The sequence below is a fragment of the Pararge aegeria genome, chromosome 17 (assembly GCF_905163445.1).
Source record: "Pararge aegeria chromosome 17, ilParAegt1.1, whole genome shotgun sequence".
NCBI classification, from domain to species: Eukaryota; Metazoa; Arthropoda; class Insecta; order Lepidoptera; family Nymphalidae; genus Pararge; species Pararge aegeria.
In genome coordinates this window covers 13,556,413-13,575,219 of record NC_053196.1, presented here as the reverse complement: position 1 = coordinate 13,575,219, position 18,807 = coordinate 13,556,413, and the positions used below count along the sequence as shown (strand labels likewise).

The 18,807-nt window shown below is 35.6% G+C and overlaps 2 protein-coding genes across 2 annotated transcripts; one reads left to right on the top strand and one right to left on the bottom strand.

The window, feature by feature from the left end:
- Window positions 1-992: 992 nt before the first annotated feature.
- Window positions 993-10,295, top strand: LOC120631221 (trypsin-1-like). The gene is made up of 6 exons (XM_039900703.1): window positions 993-1,062; window positions 5,668-5,845; window positions 6,430-6,546; window positions 8,318-8,484; window positions 9,234-9,385; window positions 10,092-10,295. Exons 1-6 carry the CDS (start codon window positions 993-995, stop codon window positions 10,293-10,295), a joined length of 888 nt encoding a protein of 295 aa, XP_039756637.1.
- Window positions 10,296-10,502: 207 nt separating this feature from the next.
- Window positions 10,503-18,072, bottom strand: LOC120631031 (SET domain-containing protein SmydA-8). Its single transcript, XM_039900424.1, has 6 exons — window positions 17,890-18,072; window positions 15,913-15,969; window positions 15,458-15,642; window positions 14,370-14,495; window positions 13,028-13,150; window positions 10,503-11,601 (listed from the first exon to the last, which is right to left on the bottom strand). Exons 2-6 carry the CDS (start codon window positions 15,952-15,954, stop codon window positions 10,503-10,505), a joined length of 1,575 nt encoding a protein of 524 aa, XP_039756358.1. The 5' UTR covers window positions 15,955-15,969; window positions 17,890-18,072.
- Between the last annotated feature and the right edge of the window lie 735 nt (window positions 18,073-18,807).

Below are 18,807 nucleotides of genomic sequence, written 5' to 3'. Positions count from 1 at the left end.
ACTGACGGAATGGTGCAGCGCTTACGTTCATCAGCGGAAATTGCCCTGACATTGAAATCATGATAGAGATGCGAAAAATGCTCAAAAGTATTAGTCATACTCGTGTTTTTTTACGAATACAAGAATACAATCAATATTATAAACTTCGAGTAAGTTAGGCCCCTAGCAAGCTTTTATAATAAGTAAGGTTTCTTTGCACCGAACATCGGTGTAGAATGAGGATTATATATTTTTATTACTACAATATTTTTATTCATTGTTGTGTGCAGATAAATACAGAGTCTCTTGCTTCCACGAATCTTTGTTTTGATATTCAATTAGAGTTACAACAGAAGAGCTATTTAAGAATAAACCACGACGATTGATTGTTTCATTTATTTGTTTAAATTTTTATGTGGGTGAAGAAAATTATAAATTAATAATTTCCTGCTTTTAAAAAAAAATATTTCCAACGAACTCCTAAAATAGTCCACATGCTAGTGATATTAGTGCGTTTGTTGCTTTAGTGAGTACAGGTCCCTACTGATTTTCCGCACTTACTTATATATATTTTCGTAACCAAAATAAAATAAATGCAGTTTGTGAAGATGTCGTAAACAAAACTAATCATTATGTGATTAGTTTTGTTTTGTTGGATGACGTGGTTTAGGCTATACGAGGCAGAATAAGTCTAAATATTTCAACATAAAATATGGTGGCAAATCATGCACAATATATCGATAGATATTAAAGCGCATCCCTACACTCGCTAAGTTATAGGGGTCAGACCTTCAAACAAACGAAGAAGTCGTTCCGATACAAATCATAGAATCCTTTAAATATTAACGGTATGAAATCTGATCAGTAAAGCGAGTGCACTCTTCGTCTCAAGTGCACTTCAATTACCTTATTAGCACCATCCTAGACCCAATAAAGTTTGAGGAAACATCACCCATTTATATAACAGTCAGTGAAGTATTATAGTATTCAGATACCAGGTTGTAGTCGGTGAAATGTGTCGTTCGATAGATGTGCTCGTTTTGATGGTGCTGTGCGTGGATATTAGATTGTGCTATGTCAACTGTAAGTTTTTTCTCAATTTAAACGTGACTTATTGTCTTATTAGCATGAAATGTCAATAGTTGAAAAATCATTCGATAACCTATGATGTACTGCCAGTTCATCGTAAGATGTCCGGTATTTGTCGGTATTCAGTACATCACTAGATAGTCAATGGAGTTCTAGTGCTGGTCGTCGGGACATGATTAAAAAAGTAAAGATTGATTTGGACGACCAATTGGCGCAGTTGGCAGCGACCCTGCTTTCTAAGTCAAAGGCCGTGGGTTCTATTCCCACAGCTGGAAAATGTTTGTGTGATGAGCATGAATGTTTTTCAGTGTCTGGGTGATTATATGTATATTTTTCATAAAAATATTCATCTGTCACCTCAGTACCCATAACACAAGCTACGCTTACTTTAGGCCAAGTGGCGATGTGTGCTTTGTCGTAGTATATGAATTATTGAATTATTTATTAAAAAAAAATACATAGTATCAGTATTGCAATAAAACACAAAGTATACAAGAAAATTGTTTATAACCAGTATCAAAACATTAGTTTTAACAAACAAAAAGGTTATAACATAACCAATAATTGAATTATTAGCAACGATCATAGATCTGATCATCTGCATAACGTCGGCGGAAGGTACAGAAATCATCCGTGGGTTTAGATATAATAATATGCTTTAATAAAATTACATTACAGTAATATTGGGCTAGCTAGTGAATAATTTTAAATATTATGTTATAACTCATGTTATGCTTTACAATTGGGAATTCCTTAAACACAAGGCTGCTTGGAAGCTAGGCGCTCTGTAGCAATAAAATATTGATATTGTGAAAGACTAACTAAGTTTATTGCTGAAATCTTTAAGTTTGAAACTGCCTTTCGAACCGATGGTAGAGTCACTACTACCTAGTTATATGACGTTTAAAAAGTCTTAAAATTAGACCTACTTAAAAAAATAAAATTAAGAAAGTATGATTCTCTCACTTAAAGTTACTTTATCCAACTAGTGTTTAATTTTTTACATGTCACTAATCGAGAGAGCTTTTTGATTAAATTAAGTGGCTGTCAATGTGCATTTATGACAATGACCTAAAATTGATCATTGAAGAGTAAACTATTACAAGTTTATCAGTCCTTAAGATAACAACAAACATAACAGTTTTATCAAACTGAAATGTAATCAATATAACGCACTTCATTTATATAGCTTTTGAAGTAGGTAAAGGATTTGAATGACTTTTGTGTACTTAAAATTGACCGAATAAAAATAATAATGAGCTATTTTTAGTTTCAGAGAATTCTTATGTATAAATTTAATTCAAAACTGTCTTCAGAGCACCCCTTAGATAAGCAATTATTGTCGCTGGAATTCAATTAATTTTATTTTTCGTTAGCTGTCAATAAGTAAAATAATATAAAATAATAAAAAATAAATAAATGAATATAATACGACAATACACCCACCGCTGTGTTCCTTAGGACCGAGCCTCTAACTTTTCGGAGTCATGTGCGTTTTAAGTAACAAAATATCACTTGCCTGAACGAGAAAGTAAAACATCGTGACGAAATCTAGTAGTCTGAAATTTCTCCATAATATTCTTAGGGGCGTGTGAGGCTACAAATCCTTAGCCTTCTATTGGACAGAAGCAGGTGTTACTTTGCGGAAATACAATGTGTACCAACTTTACAATGTTTTCATATAAATAAATATTTGTTGTAAAGTAATCATCTCCTAATGCTCCGGTGTCAGAGCGACCGTGCTTCGCTCGCTCGATCTGTTTGGTGTGGAGTATAAAAATAGAAAAAAATTATAATTACTCCATACACAGTCTCCTGCTTTTCGCGGAGTATAGCAAATTAAGCTTCATTTTCTTAGTAAATCTGTACTGGAATAGTGTTGTGGACTATGGCCTCAATGCTTAGTATTCTGAGAGGACACTGGAGAAGACCCCTCGAGATAAATGAATTTTGAACTGGAATGCAGGTTTATGGCAGTTTTAGTAAACCTATACTCGGTACATACGCAGAATCGTACCAAAACTCAGTACGTCATGACAACTTTTAGCGTACATTTTTCAAGACACACCTATTGAAATTTTGAAAATTCATACGATTCAATCACGTATAAAACGTACTATGAACTCGTACACCCGCATTTTCCTTGAACTTGGTTTTACTTTTCCACTCATGCCACACCTTCTGCGAATAATTTACTGTAATCGATACTAAATGCATAAATTATATTCAGCGGTAAGGTCACATGTATTGGACGGAAAGGCTGTTTTTCTGCTTACCTGAGATGTTCAATAATAGTTTACTTTTGTGTGTTTTTTACATATTCAAAGTCAAAGTCAAAAATATCTTTATTCAAAAAGTACCATATGTGGCACTTAAGATGCGTACATTATACAAAATATGTAACATAATATATTGCCCTACTCCCGATCAGTGGCGTGCATAGAGGGTATGCACAGGGTATGTAGATGATATAAAATGAAAAAAGTCTCCAGTACGAGTTATAAAAAACTTAAGGATAGGCATTGTAAGAGTTATAAGAAGCCTACCCTTAAGTTTTTATAACGCGTACTGGAGACTTTCTTCATTTTATATCATCTGCATACCCTGTGCATACCCTCTATGCACGCCACTGCTCCCGATATATGAAAGTCCAGGACTTTTAGAAACTGAAAATGACTGTTTTTTAACTGCACATGAAGGAAATTTTAGTTTTAATAAAAAAATCTGCCCTGCAGCAGCGGTTCTGAAGTAAAATTTTATTTTATAACTAAGTAATAGATCGATACGACTCTCCAATTTACAAGTTGTATATTAAACTCCACGTAAGGCTGCCTAGACGCAGAAATTTTAATTTGTAACTTTTTTTTAGTTTATTTTTTTATATTGCATATTAATATTTAATGAAAGTTTTTTATTTTTTTATTTGTTTAGTTTTTAATTATTCTATTTATGTTATAGTGTAGTGCGTAGTGATGGGTCATAGATACCAAATAAATAAATAAATTAAATTAAATAACTAGACAGGTGATTAACTGCAATAACGTCGAATGGTAAGAGATGATGCAGCGTAAGGCCAGAGGGCTTGTCTAGAAGATGGCTGTTATATTTTGATTTAAGGATACCAGTATTATAGATATTTCCGGTTTGTATTAGAACGGAGGAAACCAAAGGGCTTTAAAAATGTCGAAGCGATATCAATTAACTGTCCAGGCTTTTACTATGCCTTGTGGCTCGATGGTAGAAAGGTAAGGGTGAAACCAAATCAAAAGTCCACCGGATGCTTGGTTAGTAAGGTGAGCTCGTCCGCAGAAGTACTACCGCCAAGTTTATATCTGTCGCCAATTAGCATTGGTGTGTTCCGGTGGCTGCCGTGTAATAACATACATATGAGGCTTAACAATCTACCCTTCCAGCAGGGCTAGCACGGGCAAGATACAAAAATTATATCCCCCGATTATATCACCTGACAGGGGATTTAAATAACGTGTCAACCTGCTGAAGCAAGGGAAAATGGACTAGGAGAAGTTTACCCCCATTTAATATTACACTCCCCTGGGAAATACGTCATTCCGAAACCATTCACCTGTTTAAACATCGCTTAAAAAATTATTACTTATCTATGTAATTGAGTATTATGTGAGTTTATTATAGCATAAATATATATCATATATCTATTATAGTATATATAAATTTACATCGGTATTTGTTCAAGTTAATTTTTATACTTTATGCACCATCCACTTTCCACTTTTTCTATCGGCTTCGTACGCTCAGGTTGTCTTTAAAAGATCACTTTTAGTGATAAGGCCGCCTTTGCACTAGCACTAAGTACTATTACTGTTTTCTTTGTATTTTTCCTATTGTGTTATGTTCCAATAAAGTTTTTCTATTCTATTCTATTTCTAGACGTATATTATTTGGATATTATTTAGACTTGTGCGCCAGTTCTCTGAGAGTTGATAAAGCTGTGAGAGGAGATACATTTATATCCTTTCTCCGGGTATATAATTGTCTCCTGCCGTGCAGTAGATGAACATAAGGCGACACTTACTGCGCAAATATTGCTCTGGTTATAGTGGATGGTTTTCCTCTTAACATGAGATGGAACATAGCTTTGTCCATCAAATATCACAGGGTTTGAACCTATAAACCATAGTTAAACATGCTGATCATCAGTGGCGTGCATAGAGGGTATGCAGATGGTATAAAATAAAGAAAATCTCCAGTACGAGTCATAAAACCTTAAGGGTAGCACGAACAAACAACAACAAAGCCTGACGTTTTTTATAACTCGTATTAGACATTCTTTTCACTTTATATTATCTGCACCTTTAATGCATACTGATGTAGAAGATCATAACTGTCTTTTTTTTCAGTGAACATGACTCTTCAACCTGTGTTCAGTTATACAAAAAATGTTAATGTTGGAATTATTCAAAAATAATTCAATCTCAAGTCCTTTAACACATTGAATATTTTGGTGAACCAAGTTGATATGATAAGAATTAGATTTTTAGAGATAGAGATTTTTTTCACTTTATATTATCTGCCCCCGTAGTGCATACTGATGAAGAAGATTATAACTGGCTTTTTTTTCAGTGGCAGACGTAGAGTGCGGTCTGGTGACGGGTCGGAGCGCACGGATTGTGGGTGGCAGTGACAGCCTACCCGCAGAGTTCCCCTGGGCCGCCAGCATTTGGAGACAGGGGACGCATCAATGTGGCGCCACGGTCATCAACGATAGATGGCTGCTGACCGCTGGGCATTGCATCTGCAGGTAACCTAGAGTTATACTTACATACGTACTAAAATGGGGACTTATTGCATGGGTAGGAGCTCGACTTCACTTGCGAGTTCGAATCCCAGCACGCACCTCTGACTTTTCTAAGTTATGTGCGTTTTAAGTAATTAAAATATCACTTGCTTCAACGGTGAAGGAAACCATCGTAAGGAAACCTGCATGCCTGAGAGTTCGCCATAATGTTCTCAAAGGTTTGTAAAGTCCGCACTGGGCTAGCTAGCGTGGTGGACTAAGGCCTTAACCCCTTCTCACTGTGGGAGGAGACCCTTGCTATATAGTGGGACAATGGGTGGATGTCATGATGATGATATTTCCTGAGTCGCCTTGTAAGACACCCGCAGGAAGTCGAGGGGTAGTGACAGCTGTGTTCTGATCTGCTGTCACCACGTGGTACTTTTTTTTTCTCCCTGGGAAATGCGTTTACGCATGCCTTCAATTAATAAGCTAGTCCATTTCCAGAAGGGTTTCCGAAAAGTTTCCGAAGGGCTCACCTAGGCAATGGTGGTGCACAACGTTAACTTTCTAACTCTAAAAATGATGTCATACACTTACATTTTCAGTGTTTTCGACGAGATCTACAAGTCGAAGCAACTCTCCGTTGTCGTAGGACACACTGATATTTCAGCCAGCGAGCAAAACGAGAAGCTCTCTAAGATCATCCCTCATCCCGAATACAGGTAGGTATTGTATAAATACCGTAGGGTTTCTAACATCGCTACAAATTTTACGTAACCATTGCTATACCGAATGAAAACTTTGAGATGTCTCTCAATACGTTTAATCTTATCTTATACTAATATATACAGCTGGAGAGTTTGTTTGTTTACTTGAACACGAATTAGTGGTCCAATTTAAAAAAATATTTCAGTGTTGAATAGCCTATTTTTTGAAGAAGGCTATATATCATCTCGCTAAGATCAATAGAAACAAAGCACCAATGAAGAATTTTTCAAAATCAGGGTTTTTTTCCTTTTGAGAGCGTTCGCTGCGTAAACGGTTTATTACGATAAACTCATGTATCACATAGTTCTCTTTAAAAGTTCCAAAAAAGTCCGCGACAGCATCCCTATCCCTACTAATATTATAAATGTCAATGTAAGTTTGTTTGTTACGCTTTCAGGCAAAAACTACTTAACTGATCCTCATGAAACTTTGTACACATATTCTTGGAAGTGTTAGAAGTAATATAGGATAATTTTTATCCCGACATTAAGCTCGGTTCCTTTGGGAGAGGGGATGATAGTGTTTGACGATTTTACGTCATAACTTCGACAAATTATAACCGATTTAAAAAAATATTTTTGTACTATAGAGGTTATAATTTGTGTTTAATTTTGCTCAAACTGTGGTTGGAGATAGAGGAAAGAACTCCTCAGCGGACCGCAGTAAACCCCTCATTTAAGGCTTAGCGATACTGAATACTTTGAATTTTTTTAGAACTACAATTAAATTTAATGGCACGTCAAAAAACACTTCCAAGAATATGTGTACAAAGTTTAATGAGGATCGGTTAAGTAGTTTTTGCGTGAAAGCGTAACAAACAAACTTACATTGACATTTATAATATTAGTAGGGATGGAGATAGCGATAGGGAAGTAGGGGTTGAGCTTGGGTGTGAATTGCGCTCAATGCCTACCTAAATAATTATTAACTGTGAGATGGTGATAGCAAAACAAATTAGCTGGCTAAGTGTGTTGTGAGCTTAGACTAGGGCGCGTTTGGAACCCTCTTAGCTTCAGGTTTAAGTTAGCGAACGTAGTTATCACCATCAACACACATTTATAACATTAAACATATATGTATGAACGCTCCATAAGTGCATGTGAGAGGCCTGCATTAAGGTCTGAATTATTGAATTTGAATACCTATAGTTGAAACTAGGTCCTCACATACAATTAAGGCATCTCATCGCGGGTGATTTATTGGTTTTTATAAAATGGCACTAAAAATTCGGTTAAGATTTGATGGTCTATGTTAAACAATGGCAAATAGACCAATCCCGTTTATCTCAGACGTTCCCAAAGCACATACTCCGATATATTTTGAAAATTAATACTTTTCTAGAAATTGGATTTATCCCTAGCAATAACCTTTTTATAATGCGATCCCTAAAAATATTTTGTCGTTTTTAGTAGGTATGGTATTAGAAATGCGCAATTGTGTTTGTGCCTACTTTACGCACTAACTAAGCAAACAATCGACTTGATTTTTGGTAAGAAGTTAATGATTAACCTAATCTAAATAGGCTACTTTTTAACATGTAAACTCATGATTACCACAGGTTTTTAAAAACAGTAATAAACGCGGACGCAGGTAGGTTTAGTTAAAAGTAGGTTGGTTATAACGGCTTTTAGAAAGAGCTTAATCTGCACATTCATAGGTTCTCATGTTATTGTCTCCCTCAACGATTACAACTTTTTTTAACCATTATTTTTTTTTCTATTGTAGGTGTACAAAAAAGACAAATGACGTAGCCCTCCTCAAGACAATCCGTCAGTTACAATGGACGAATGTTCTCCGGCCAGCATGCTTGCCTCAGCCTCTAGCTTCAGACTACAGTGGTAAAATGGCAACAGTAGCTGGATGGGGTTTTACAAATGAAGACAGGGGAATAGGTACGCAATATATTTTACTGTTGATTTCATCGAAGTACAGAATCTGAAAGAAATGAACTATTACTAGAGGAACGAAACTAAAGATTGAGTGAACGGAATTTGATATTGTAAAAGCATTAAAAAGTGTTAACGAGAGTTAAAAATTTAAATACACTTAAATTAATTTAGTCACTTTTGCGGGCTGATTTTATTATATCTTTCACCAAAGATTTTACCTAGTCTGGTGGATTTAAGTTTATAATTTGTTTTGCGGAAAAACAAAAAGGCGAAGTTTTGGGAAGCTGAAAAGCATTAAAACATTTAAGTAGTTATTATAACTTAAATTATAGTATACACTTTTACAAGCAGCTTATACCAGCAATATAACTTCCATCGTGGATTGTATTATACATAGATAAGTGGATTGGAGTCTGTAAATGGAATCGTGGAGGTATTTCATTTGAAAATGTACATATCAAACGTTCTTTCTAACGTACGTTACTGAAGAGATTACAAAACTCGACGAATTTTAAATAAGTGTTACATTTAGCTTTAGGATTCATCTAGAGGAACTGACCAATTTTTGGAACAAGGGCGTAGAATATGGAATTGGCCTGAATTAACAGTCCGTTGCTGAACTCGGGGTTGCTCAGGAACTATAAGATTTCAATTAGTGCAAGGTTCCAGGTACTTTATAGTGTTTAATGAATTTGAATCCCAAGAATTCATCATAACCAATATGCATAATGCTAACAAAGATTTCATTCTAGGAACACGACCAAATATTTTACAAAAGACTGACGTTGTAGTAGTGGAAAATAACGAATGCAACAATTGGTATGAATCACAGGGAAGCAAAGTGAGGATTATTTCATCTCAGATGTGTGCAGGTCACGAAACTGGTGGACGAGATTCTTGTTGGGTAAGTAATGTATAAACATTTAATTTTAAGAAATAAAAATTGTGGATTGATAGAGACTTATTATCTCTAACTATAAAAAGCCTTTGTCCTGATCGACTGACAGAGAACCCAAACGACTGATCGTAAAAAAATTTAATTTTGACGGAATCTTATACACGAGAAAAGATTTTCATGGTTTTGGGGGCGAACATTCAAACGAGCTAGATGCTTCGAGTCCAGATGATTAATATCTCCTTTTTTTTGCTCTGTATTTTATTCGATTAACAAAAAAAATAATACCGAGCAATCCAGGTATTATTTATAAACAGGTTACTGAATTTGTACCCTTGAAAGAGGGTTTAACAGGAGAAATCAGTATGCAAGACTATCATTTCTCAAATTATATACATTTAACTTGGTATTTTTTGGCTTTCGGTTAAGTTTGTAGATGCAAGGTGCAATCTGCTGCAAGCATAGAATCCAACAAAAATTTTCTTAATCTCAAGAAATATCTAACATTCCACGCAGACGAAATTGCTGTATAAGTGTAATTTGATATGTATAAAATATAATAGTCGAATTTTTGGACAACTACGGTCGTCGATAAGGTACTATTAACATACCTATATATATACAAGTACATATATTTAATTAACATACCTATTAGTTAATTTTATAATTATCAGATATTTAAGATTTATAAAGTTTTGATTTTAATTATTTTTAGGCTGATAGTGGCGGGCCGCTTATGGTTAAAGGAGATAAAGGTCACTCTACAGTTATTGGTGTAGTATCAACTGGGAGTGGGTGTGCCAGAGCTAAAATGCCAGGAATATATACAAGGGTATCTAAGTATACTGAATGGATCGTTTCAAGTATCAATGAGGACAGTTCAAGGTCAGGTTTTAGCTGGTTTTTTAGAAACGGGTAATGGTTTAAGTTTTTAATATTTATTAGATTACATGTTAACTGTTATTTTTTTTTTGAATACCAAAAACATAGCTTTTAAGTAAACAATTTATTTATTAATTTCCAAATGATACAAATACTGTGATATAGTTTTTATATTTTGTAAGTTAACTTTAATGTCTATTGTATAGATAGTTGTTATTGATTTGTTTTATTAATTAAAACTATTTTAAATGATGACCTTTTTTTCTTTACAATATTTATCAAATTCCTTTTTGCTGCATTCAATAACTTCGTACAGTTTATTACCTGAAGTCTCTTGAATGTCGTCTTTTAAATATATTAAAGCTTTGTCAATAGACAATTTTGCCTCATTTAGCAATGGAGTTATTTCATCTATAGTTTTAATAGTTCCATCACTCTTAGTCTTTTTAGACAACATAAGTAACGCTAAATGTAGCTCATGATGTAAAACCGCACTGTACAGACTTAGCCTAGCATTTCCTGGATCTAACGTGGTTGTGATAGTAATTAAATCTTTACACATTTTAATTTTTTTATCCAAAATTTCCTCAGACAAATAACTAGGTTGCCTGCCATAGAGTTGGACAAGAGAATGTTTAATAGAATACAAGTGATAATGACTGGGATGTAAAAACGTTGATAACCTGCACAAAAGGTTTTCTAGCATATTAACAGATCCTCCCATGATTTGAACGTTTTCAACTTCCTCTCCCATTTGAGATATAAGCATATTAATTTGGGAATTATTAACTTTGACCGGGCATTTGCTGCAAGCCCAATCAGTTTCTTCATCCAAGGGATCTTCAGGAAGATGTATACCATCACAAGAATTATTACCATCGCCAAAGCATTTCATCGCACTCAAATAAGTACCCAGCTCAGTGGGATCACTACATCTCTGGCATTTGCATGAAAAGTACTTAGTATCTTTTAGGTGTTGTCTTCTGGCTTGCGTTCCCCATAAAGCATGGCTATACATAGTGGCTATATGGTTTCCTTTCATTATAGGAACGACAACTTTAAGTGTTATTCTGTATAATTCACTCTTGTCTTTTGTGGAAAGACCAAAAATATGCTTCGTGTTTGGTATACACGAGTTTTCTAGTAAGCATGTTGTAGCATATAAGGCATTCAGTTCCGCGCCATCAGGGAGTCTTATTTCCAGAGCATTAGTGTCGATTATTCCGCACATTCTATGCAGTAGTTCCTTTGAAATTTCTTTAAAATATTTCTTTTTTACACTATCTTCAAGTCTGTTTATAAAGCTATTGATCAAGTACTCAACAATGAATTCGTCAGCCTCGCTGGAAATGAAAAATATAAATTATTACTGTATTCGCCAATCTACGAATAATGCTGTCACTCCTCCTCAGTCATACTCACTGATGTGTCTAGTCTCTTACGGGAGGGAAGGAATTAGCATTGACCCACCACACTGTTGACTCAGACACAAGTCGTAGTCGTAGAAACAAGTCTGCTTATTTTCGAACGAAGCTTGGGTTGGTGTTGAGACGAGTGTTTGGTGCTGTACAACGACTTTTAAATGAACTGCATAAGCTATTATTTCACATGTTGATGTCTGGTGATCATTATTGGGATCGATTACTAAAGTTGCACGCGGCTTGATTACTTAAATTTCTTAACTCCAGGCTGGTATAAAAAAATATGGAAGAAAACTCAATAATTTAGCTCAATTATTGACCTGATCTGGGAATCAGTTTCATGGAGTTTGAGACAGAGTACCCTAAATTAGACTACGTTTGAGGGCAGAAAATGCAATTTAAGTTAATGCCAATTTCAAGCATTATTTTAGTGAAAACTATATTATTTTAATAATGGTTTTTAGTAACGCAGTTTTAGGTCTTTATTACGGTTGCATTGATCAATGAAGCCTGAGTTATTCGTATAATAATTTAATTTTTGATGAGAAAAATAATCTTGATGAAATCTCATAATTATTTATATACCACAAAGCAGCAAGGAGTTTATGGAGGTCAGATAGCAATCACTCTGTTAAAACGTTTAGCATATAAAATTGGCTTAGAATAATTAGCAGACACTGGTTATATACCGGAACATGCTACGGAAAATGTATGCATCCATCGCATAGATTTAATAACAATTTCGTGCGTCACAGATGATATCTACATGTAGGCTAGCAGGAGACCTATATTCCCCGAAAATATCCCCCGACGACATTAAATGAACGTGTCCATGATCTGCCCAAGCATGGTAACACGTATTTATTTGGATATTATTTTTGCTTGTGCTCTAATATTCGGAGAGTCGATGAAGCTGTGGGAGAAGATAAAATTGTATCCTTTCCCGGAGAGAAAAGTATAGTACAAAACCCCATAGTCCAAAACTGGATGGTAATTCAAGATTTCTATTAATATATCAGTTGCTATCATTGCTATTACTCTGCAATCTATTTTCTCTTACATTGAATTATAGAATTGATATTTTTAACATAAAATGTAATACATTCTTGAGTCCTCATTGCCCGTGAATTTCGCAAGTTTAGTTACTAAGTTATATGCGTTTTTTAAGGTTCCCTGTACTGTTTCCTGTACTGGTTCCTGTATAATGTGCTTAAAGGTCCACCAATCCGCACGTAGCCAGCGTGGTGGACTACGAAATAAACCCATTTCATTTTTCATTTCATTCTGGGACGAGCAATGGCTTGACAATGATGACGATGATGATGATTAGTTTTAAAATAATACTTACTCATATAAGTCTGAACCAGGAGTTCGTTGTTCCATATGCGATTGTAACTCTAAAATTTGCTGCCATTTCACCGGATCTGTGTTTTGTAGGAGAACGCAACGTAGAGGCAGTAAAGCATCATGTCTAAAAAACAAGTTTTTTTTTTTTCAGTTAGTAAATTTCTCCTGTACTTAATTGTGTTATATTTTCATTCTTTATTTTCATTTTTCATTTTGCCATTAGACCCTCGCCTTACGTGCTGGCCATGAGACGAGCGACACGACCGACGATGCGTCTAGTAATAGAATCAAATGTATGGAATTATACCAAGTATGCTACAAAACTCCCGCGACGCTATATCTATCTCGTGGCCAGCACGTAGCGGGCGCCAATCATTGTGATTTTTTGTCGCCGTGACTTATTGTCGCCGTGTAGAGTAGGTAACTATGAAGATGTAAGAAAGTGCACTCACTGTGGATTAGTGACACTAAAGCGTCAAATTATAGATCCAGCAACCGATAACTCGTCGGTAAACGCAACGTTGGTAAAAAAAAAATGAGGTGGACAGATGACAGGTAACGAGTCGCAGGGAGCCGATGGACCCAAGTGGAATGTAGCGGTGCGGTGGTATTTGGAGCTTCCCACAAAATACCTATGTCCAGTAGTGGACGTCGATCGGTTGATATGATGGTGATGAATCGACGATTTACGACGACCACCCTGGCGCAGAACCGCTTTGTATTTAAGCAGGAGGTCCCGGGTTCTATTCGGGGCAGGGACCATTTGGGAATTTATAATTTCTGAATTTTCTCTGGTCTGGTCTTGTGGGAGGCTTTTGCCGTGGCTAGTTACCATCCTACCGACAAAGACGTGCCGCTTAGCGATTTAGTGTTCCGGTGCGATGTCGCGTAGAAACCGATTAAGGGTATGACTATCATACCATGTCATATTTTAGCTTCATAAGTGCCTGTGACAGGCCTACATGAATAAATAAAATTTGAATTTGAATACTCCCTAACAGGTTAGCCCGCTGCCATCTTAGACTGCATCATCAGAGGAATAAAAAAAACACCGACGACTGTAGGCCACGGTTGCGCAGCCACATTTCACGGCAACTTCTTGAAAATCCACCTAAAATGAGCGCGTTTTGTCACCCAGTGACATTTAATAGTAGGCGCATAATGCGCGATAGCCGGTGACAGCGATAAAAAATCACGGCGACAAAAAGTCACATCGACAAAAGTCACATCGACAAAAGTCACAGCATCAAAAAGTCGCAACGACAAAAAGTCATTAAGAGTGGCGGTCTTAAGAATTCGAAACAAAGTGGTCCTGAGAGAAAAATATTTCACTGTAATTTTACCTGTAATACTCAGCCATATTGTCAAGAACACATTCAGGACGAGCACTCAAGATGTCGCATTCAATACCGTGATGCCACGGGTCCTTGAGACCTGGACAGTTCCCAGAGCAGACTGGCCAGCCGCATCTGGAATCAAGCATCAGAGGGCAAAGTCAAAGTCAAAAATATATTTATTCAAGTAGGCACATAAGTGGCACTTTCCATGCGTACATTACATTAGAATTACACGGAAGAGAGATGATGGCGATAACCATATTCGTAAACTAAAAACTAAAGCTAAGGAAGAGAGCTGAGAGGTGTAAGTAGAAGCTCACAACAGACTTAACCCGGGTGTTTTTATGTTATCACCATCTCACATTGGTTAGAGCAATAATTCATACCCAAGCTTTTTTATCGATTACGTAGTCCTTTATACTATAATAGGACTTTTCTGAAGCTAAAATCATTATTAACCTATCATATTAAAATCTGCTGTGTTTCTTGCCGGCTCTTCTCTGTTAAATTTGCCTTCCGAACCAGTGGTAATCACTACAAACAGACTGACTTGACGTTTCAAAATTGATTATAAACTAGGCCAATTGAAATAAATGAATTTATTAAATTTGTGATTTGAAAGTTTCACTTCAATGCGTAGACCTCCTCTCTCGTGGAGACAGGTTTTTCGAGCAAAGACCCACAACCTTGCTCCAATGTGGTTTGGCGGGCTTTTAACGATATTATTCTATAATACATTCACGACATTCCTGGTGCAGCGGTGAGTGATGTGTGAAGTCCTTGGTTCAATCCCCGGCTCAGTCTGATACTGGTGCGGACTGAAAATCAGCGCTGAGCATTGTTGCTAATGCACAGCATAAGGCTGAGTTTGCGGCCATTTGCCATATTGTTAATATTAATTGATATGCATTTAGTTAATAATCTTGTATTAACAATAGTGTATGGCAATAAAGGATTACTATTATTATTATTATCAATATACCAACGATGCAGTTGTGCAAGCAACGCACGATTAAGAGATCCTGCGTTAAATTTTCCGAAAAAATGGTATTTCGTTTATATGTCAAAAGTTCTTAAAAAAAAATAAACCATACCTGGAGCATCTCTCCCCAATGTCAGTAAACACTGGTTTGTAGCACCCCACGCAAGGCATAGAGGCTTCGGGGTCAAACATGGCTTTAGGGCCGAAGACCACGGGCAGTTCCGAGATGACAACTTCACCAGGAGTCAGATCTCTAGCTGCCACTAGGTATCGCCCGAGTTCTTCTGATTTGTGGATCTGGAATTATTATTGTATATTTTTAAATAACATAATCTCTATAGATAAAGCCAATAACTTTATTTGATTCAAATACAAAATTATCAGGTGAGAAAAATATTTAGTGAACTCTGTAGACTAATATAATTAAGAACTATTTAAAAATATTTTAAGCGCCATCTAGTTTATCTTCATAGTACTACTTCGCAGTGTAACGAATTGCGGGAGAGCAGCGGTTCCGGCTTCATAGTTCATTATATTATCAATAGATGGAGGTTATTTTTTACCCACCTCGAAAACTTCTGTTCCACCATTTTCACTAGCTTTGCCCATTTTGTTCTTGGTTTTCTGTAAAATTTAAATGGAAATTGTTGTTGAAAGTGATTTTTAATGACAGTAGGTACTATTATTTAGTACCTATTCTTCCTTACAATAATATTACAGCTTTCGTGCTTGTAGGTTAGGTACATTTATTTGAAAGCTAAGTATTTATTGGATGTATTCGCTACGAATAGCTCGATAATAGACAATGATATAAAAATGCTATAATTGGCAGACTTTACTGTTAAAAAAAATACACAGCAAAAATGAAGGCTAGTTGGAGATTAAAATAATAATTAAATAAATTTTATTGTTTTATTTATACAGGTTAAATGTTACAAAAAACATACGCTGGCTATTTGAAATCTGCCTCTGTTTTTTATGAATAAGTAGGTAACTAATACTTTTTTAAATATTTGTTTAATACATTTATACTACAAGTCTGCCCGTGACTGCAATCTCACCAGGTGGTAGTGATGATGCAGTTTAGGATGATAGCGGGCTAGCCTGTGGTCGGGTAGGGAGTATGGCAGTTAGATTTAACTCATACCTACCCCTAATCAGTTTCTATGCAACATCGTACCGCAACGCGTACTCGCTTAGCGGCACGTCTTTAGCGGTAACTAGCCACGACCGACGCCTCCCACCAGACCAGACCAGAGAAATTTCGGAAATAATAAATTCCCAAATCTCTCCAAAAAAATGGTCAGTTTCACAAAAATAAATGATATTTATTGTTGTCAACGCGTAGATCCTTCATAGATTTAAACACGGCACAGAAAATATAAAACCATATAAAATTGAACTATTAAACCTTTAGTCCCATCTCAGAAAACAAGCGCCCATTATACGTATATGATCGAAATACAACGAGTTATCTAAAAAGATACCGCGCATCGATATCTTCCATGACTCGCCCACAGCTTTAAGGAAAAAACACACCGAACACTTCTCGTGAGTTGAATTTTTTGACACAAATTAAGTTAACATGACGCTTTGTCAATGCTATGTGCACTTGTAATTGACGTGCATATCAGTCCATGTCTGTGTGTGTGTGCTCTATTAAAAACGTGTAATATGCACGTTGTTAGTGCTCTTAATACCTAAATAAATAAAATAAAATAAACCTAGGTAAGTATTTTACGTCAAGTCTAGATTTGAATACCGCCTACATGAGAACAATGAGCTCCACACACGTTTGAGACCATTATGGAGAACTCTCAGGCATGCAAAGTTTCTGAATGATGATTTCCTTCACCGTTGCAGCAAGTGATATTCAAGTTGCTTAAAAAGGCACATATCTTAACAGAAGTTTGACGGCCGATTTGCGCAGTACCCAGCGACTCTGCTTTCTGAGTCAAAGGCCGTGGGTTCGATTCCCACAACTAACTAACTTACTTTGGATATTATTAAAAAAACTGAAGATAAACGATTTTATCTTTTTTTTTTGCAAAAGTATTCTGCTAGCCGCGCTGAGAGCAAGTTAATCGTTTCCATTTTGTTTTTTTTTGTGTACCTACATCCTTACAGATATAAGAGTATCTCGCTACGGAGAGGCGAAGATATTTCAGACTTATACAAACGTTCTAACTCCACGACGCTGGCTGGATTACAGCAACACATGGCAGTAACGTGGCAATATAAAATTAAAATAATTAAGTAAGTATCAGAGGTCGTTATCTAAACCCGCCGACCTGCTTATGAGGAGCGTTCCGAGTCAAAGCTCTACATTCTTGTTTCGTATGCGAGAATATACTGACCAGCTGTGGGATATCAATGAAGCTAACGATAATGCCGTAATTAAAATGTAATCTTGAAAATGTCTGCTAAATTAAATCAGATTAGAAACCAAACTCAAAAACTTTTTAGGGAAACATCTCAAATCCACCAATGATAAATTCTCATATTCCGAAAAATATTAAGTACCTATTTAAATGACCTACTTACCAATTTAAGATTTAAAACGATCTCCTTGTTCTCCAAATATTAATTTATTTTCAAGTACGTGCACTGATTAACGCAACTAAAATTAGCTCAATAAAAATCTGTTAGAATTTACGATCACAAATAACTTTTCTTTGAACTGAACAAAAGCACTTTTTCTTAGAGACGCGATCCGCGGACGCATGAAGCTTTCAGACTAGCGCCGGTGAGGGAGTGAGTAAACTATTATAAATTACTTTTACTAAACTGTTTCTTTATTTATATTTGGCTCATCTGCATTTGACATCGATCTTACCTGATTGAACACTAACCTAGACTACGTTTCAAAAACAATATTGAATGGAAATAAATGAAAATATTAAAATATATATTCTTCTGTTTTAAAAAAAGAAGAATTTAAAAAAAAACTCAAGCAGAATACAAAAGGCGGCTTTATTGCTTAGCAGCAATCTCTGCCTGGCCACTTTGGGATTAGGGAAACTTGAGGAAAACAGACATTATGAGTTAAAATAATAATAAAATAGAAAATTGTATTTTTCTTTGGTCTATAACAAGATTATATTTATGTATTCTTCACCAGTTGGCCCAAAATTAACAAACCAATAATGTGAAGCAACTACTATCAAATGTCATCATGTAACAACTTCATACTGAATTGAAGTTAATGTGTCAATAACTAGTATGATAACAAATGCAACATCTATTATAGTAGAGTTCTAAAATTTATCATTATCATCCTTTAAAAAAATAAATTAGGCTTCACTTTCATTTCTAGGTGCAATAACTAGGTTAAAAAAACAAATTCCGACACGTAAGTGGCAGGTGCATATAAATAAAAAGATCGACCGATCAGTATCTGACCCAGAAGTCGTATGTTCTTGTATTTTAAGTAAGAAGATTTTCTATAAAATATACACAAAC

Bases quoted from the DNA above. Each gene is read 5' to 3' on its own strand.
- LOC120631221 (XM_039900703.1), top strand. From the start codon at position 993: ATGTGTCGTTCGATAGATGTGCTCGTTTTGATGGTGCTGTGCGTGGAT. The intron at 1,063-5,667 runs GTAAGTTTTTTC...CTTTTTTTTCAG, and splicing joins TAGATTGTGCTATGTCAACT to TGGCAGACGTAGAGTGCGGT. The intron at 8,485-9,233 runs GTACGCAATATA...ATTTCATTCTAG, and splicing joins AAATGAAGACAGGGGAATAG to GAACACGACCAAATATTTTA.
- LOC120631031 (XM_039900424.1), bottom strand. From the start codon at position 15,954: ATGGGCAAAGCTAGTGAAAATGGTGGAACAGAAGTTTTCGAG. The intron at 13,151-14,369 runs GTAAAATTACAG...CTTGTTTTTTAG, and splicing joins AATATGGCTGAGTATTACAG to ACATGATGCTTTACTGCCTC. The intron at 11,602-13,027 runs GTAAGTATTATT...TTTCATTTCCAG, and splicing joins CCTGGTTCAGACTTATATGA to CGAGGCTGACGAATTCATTG.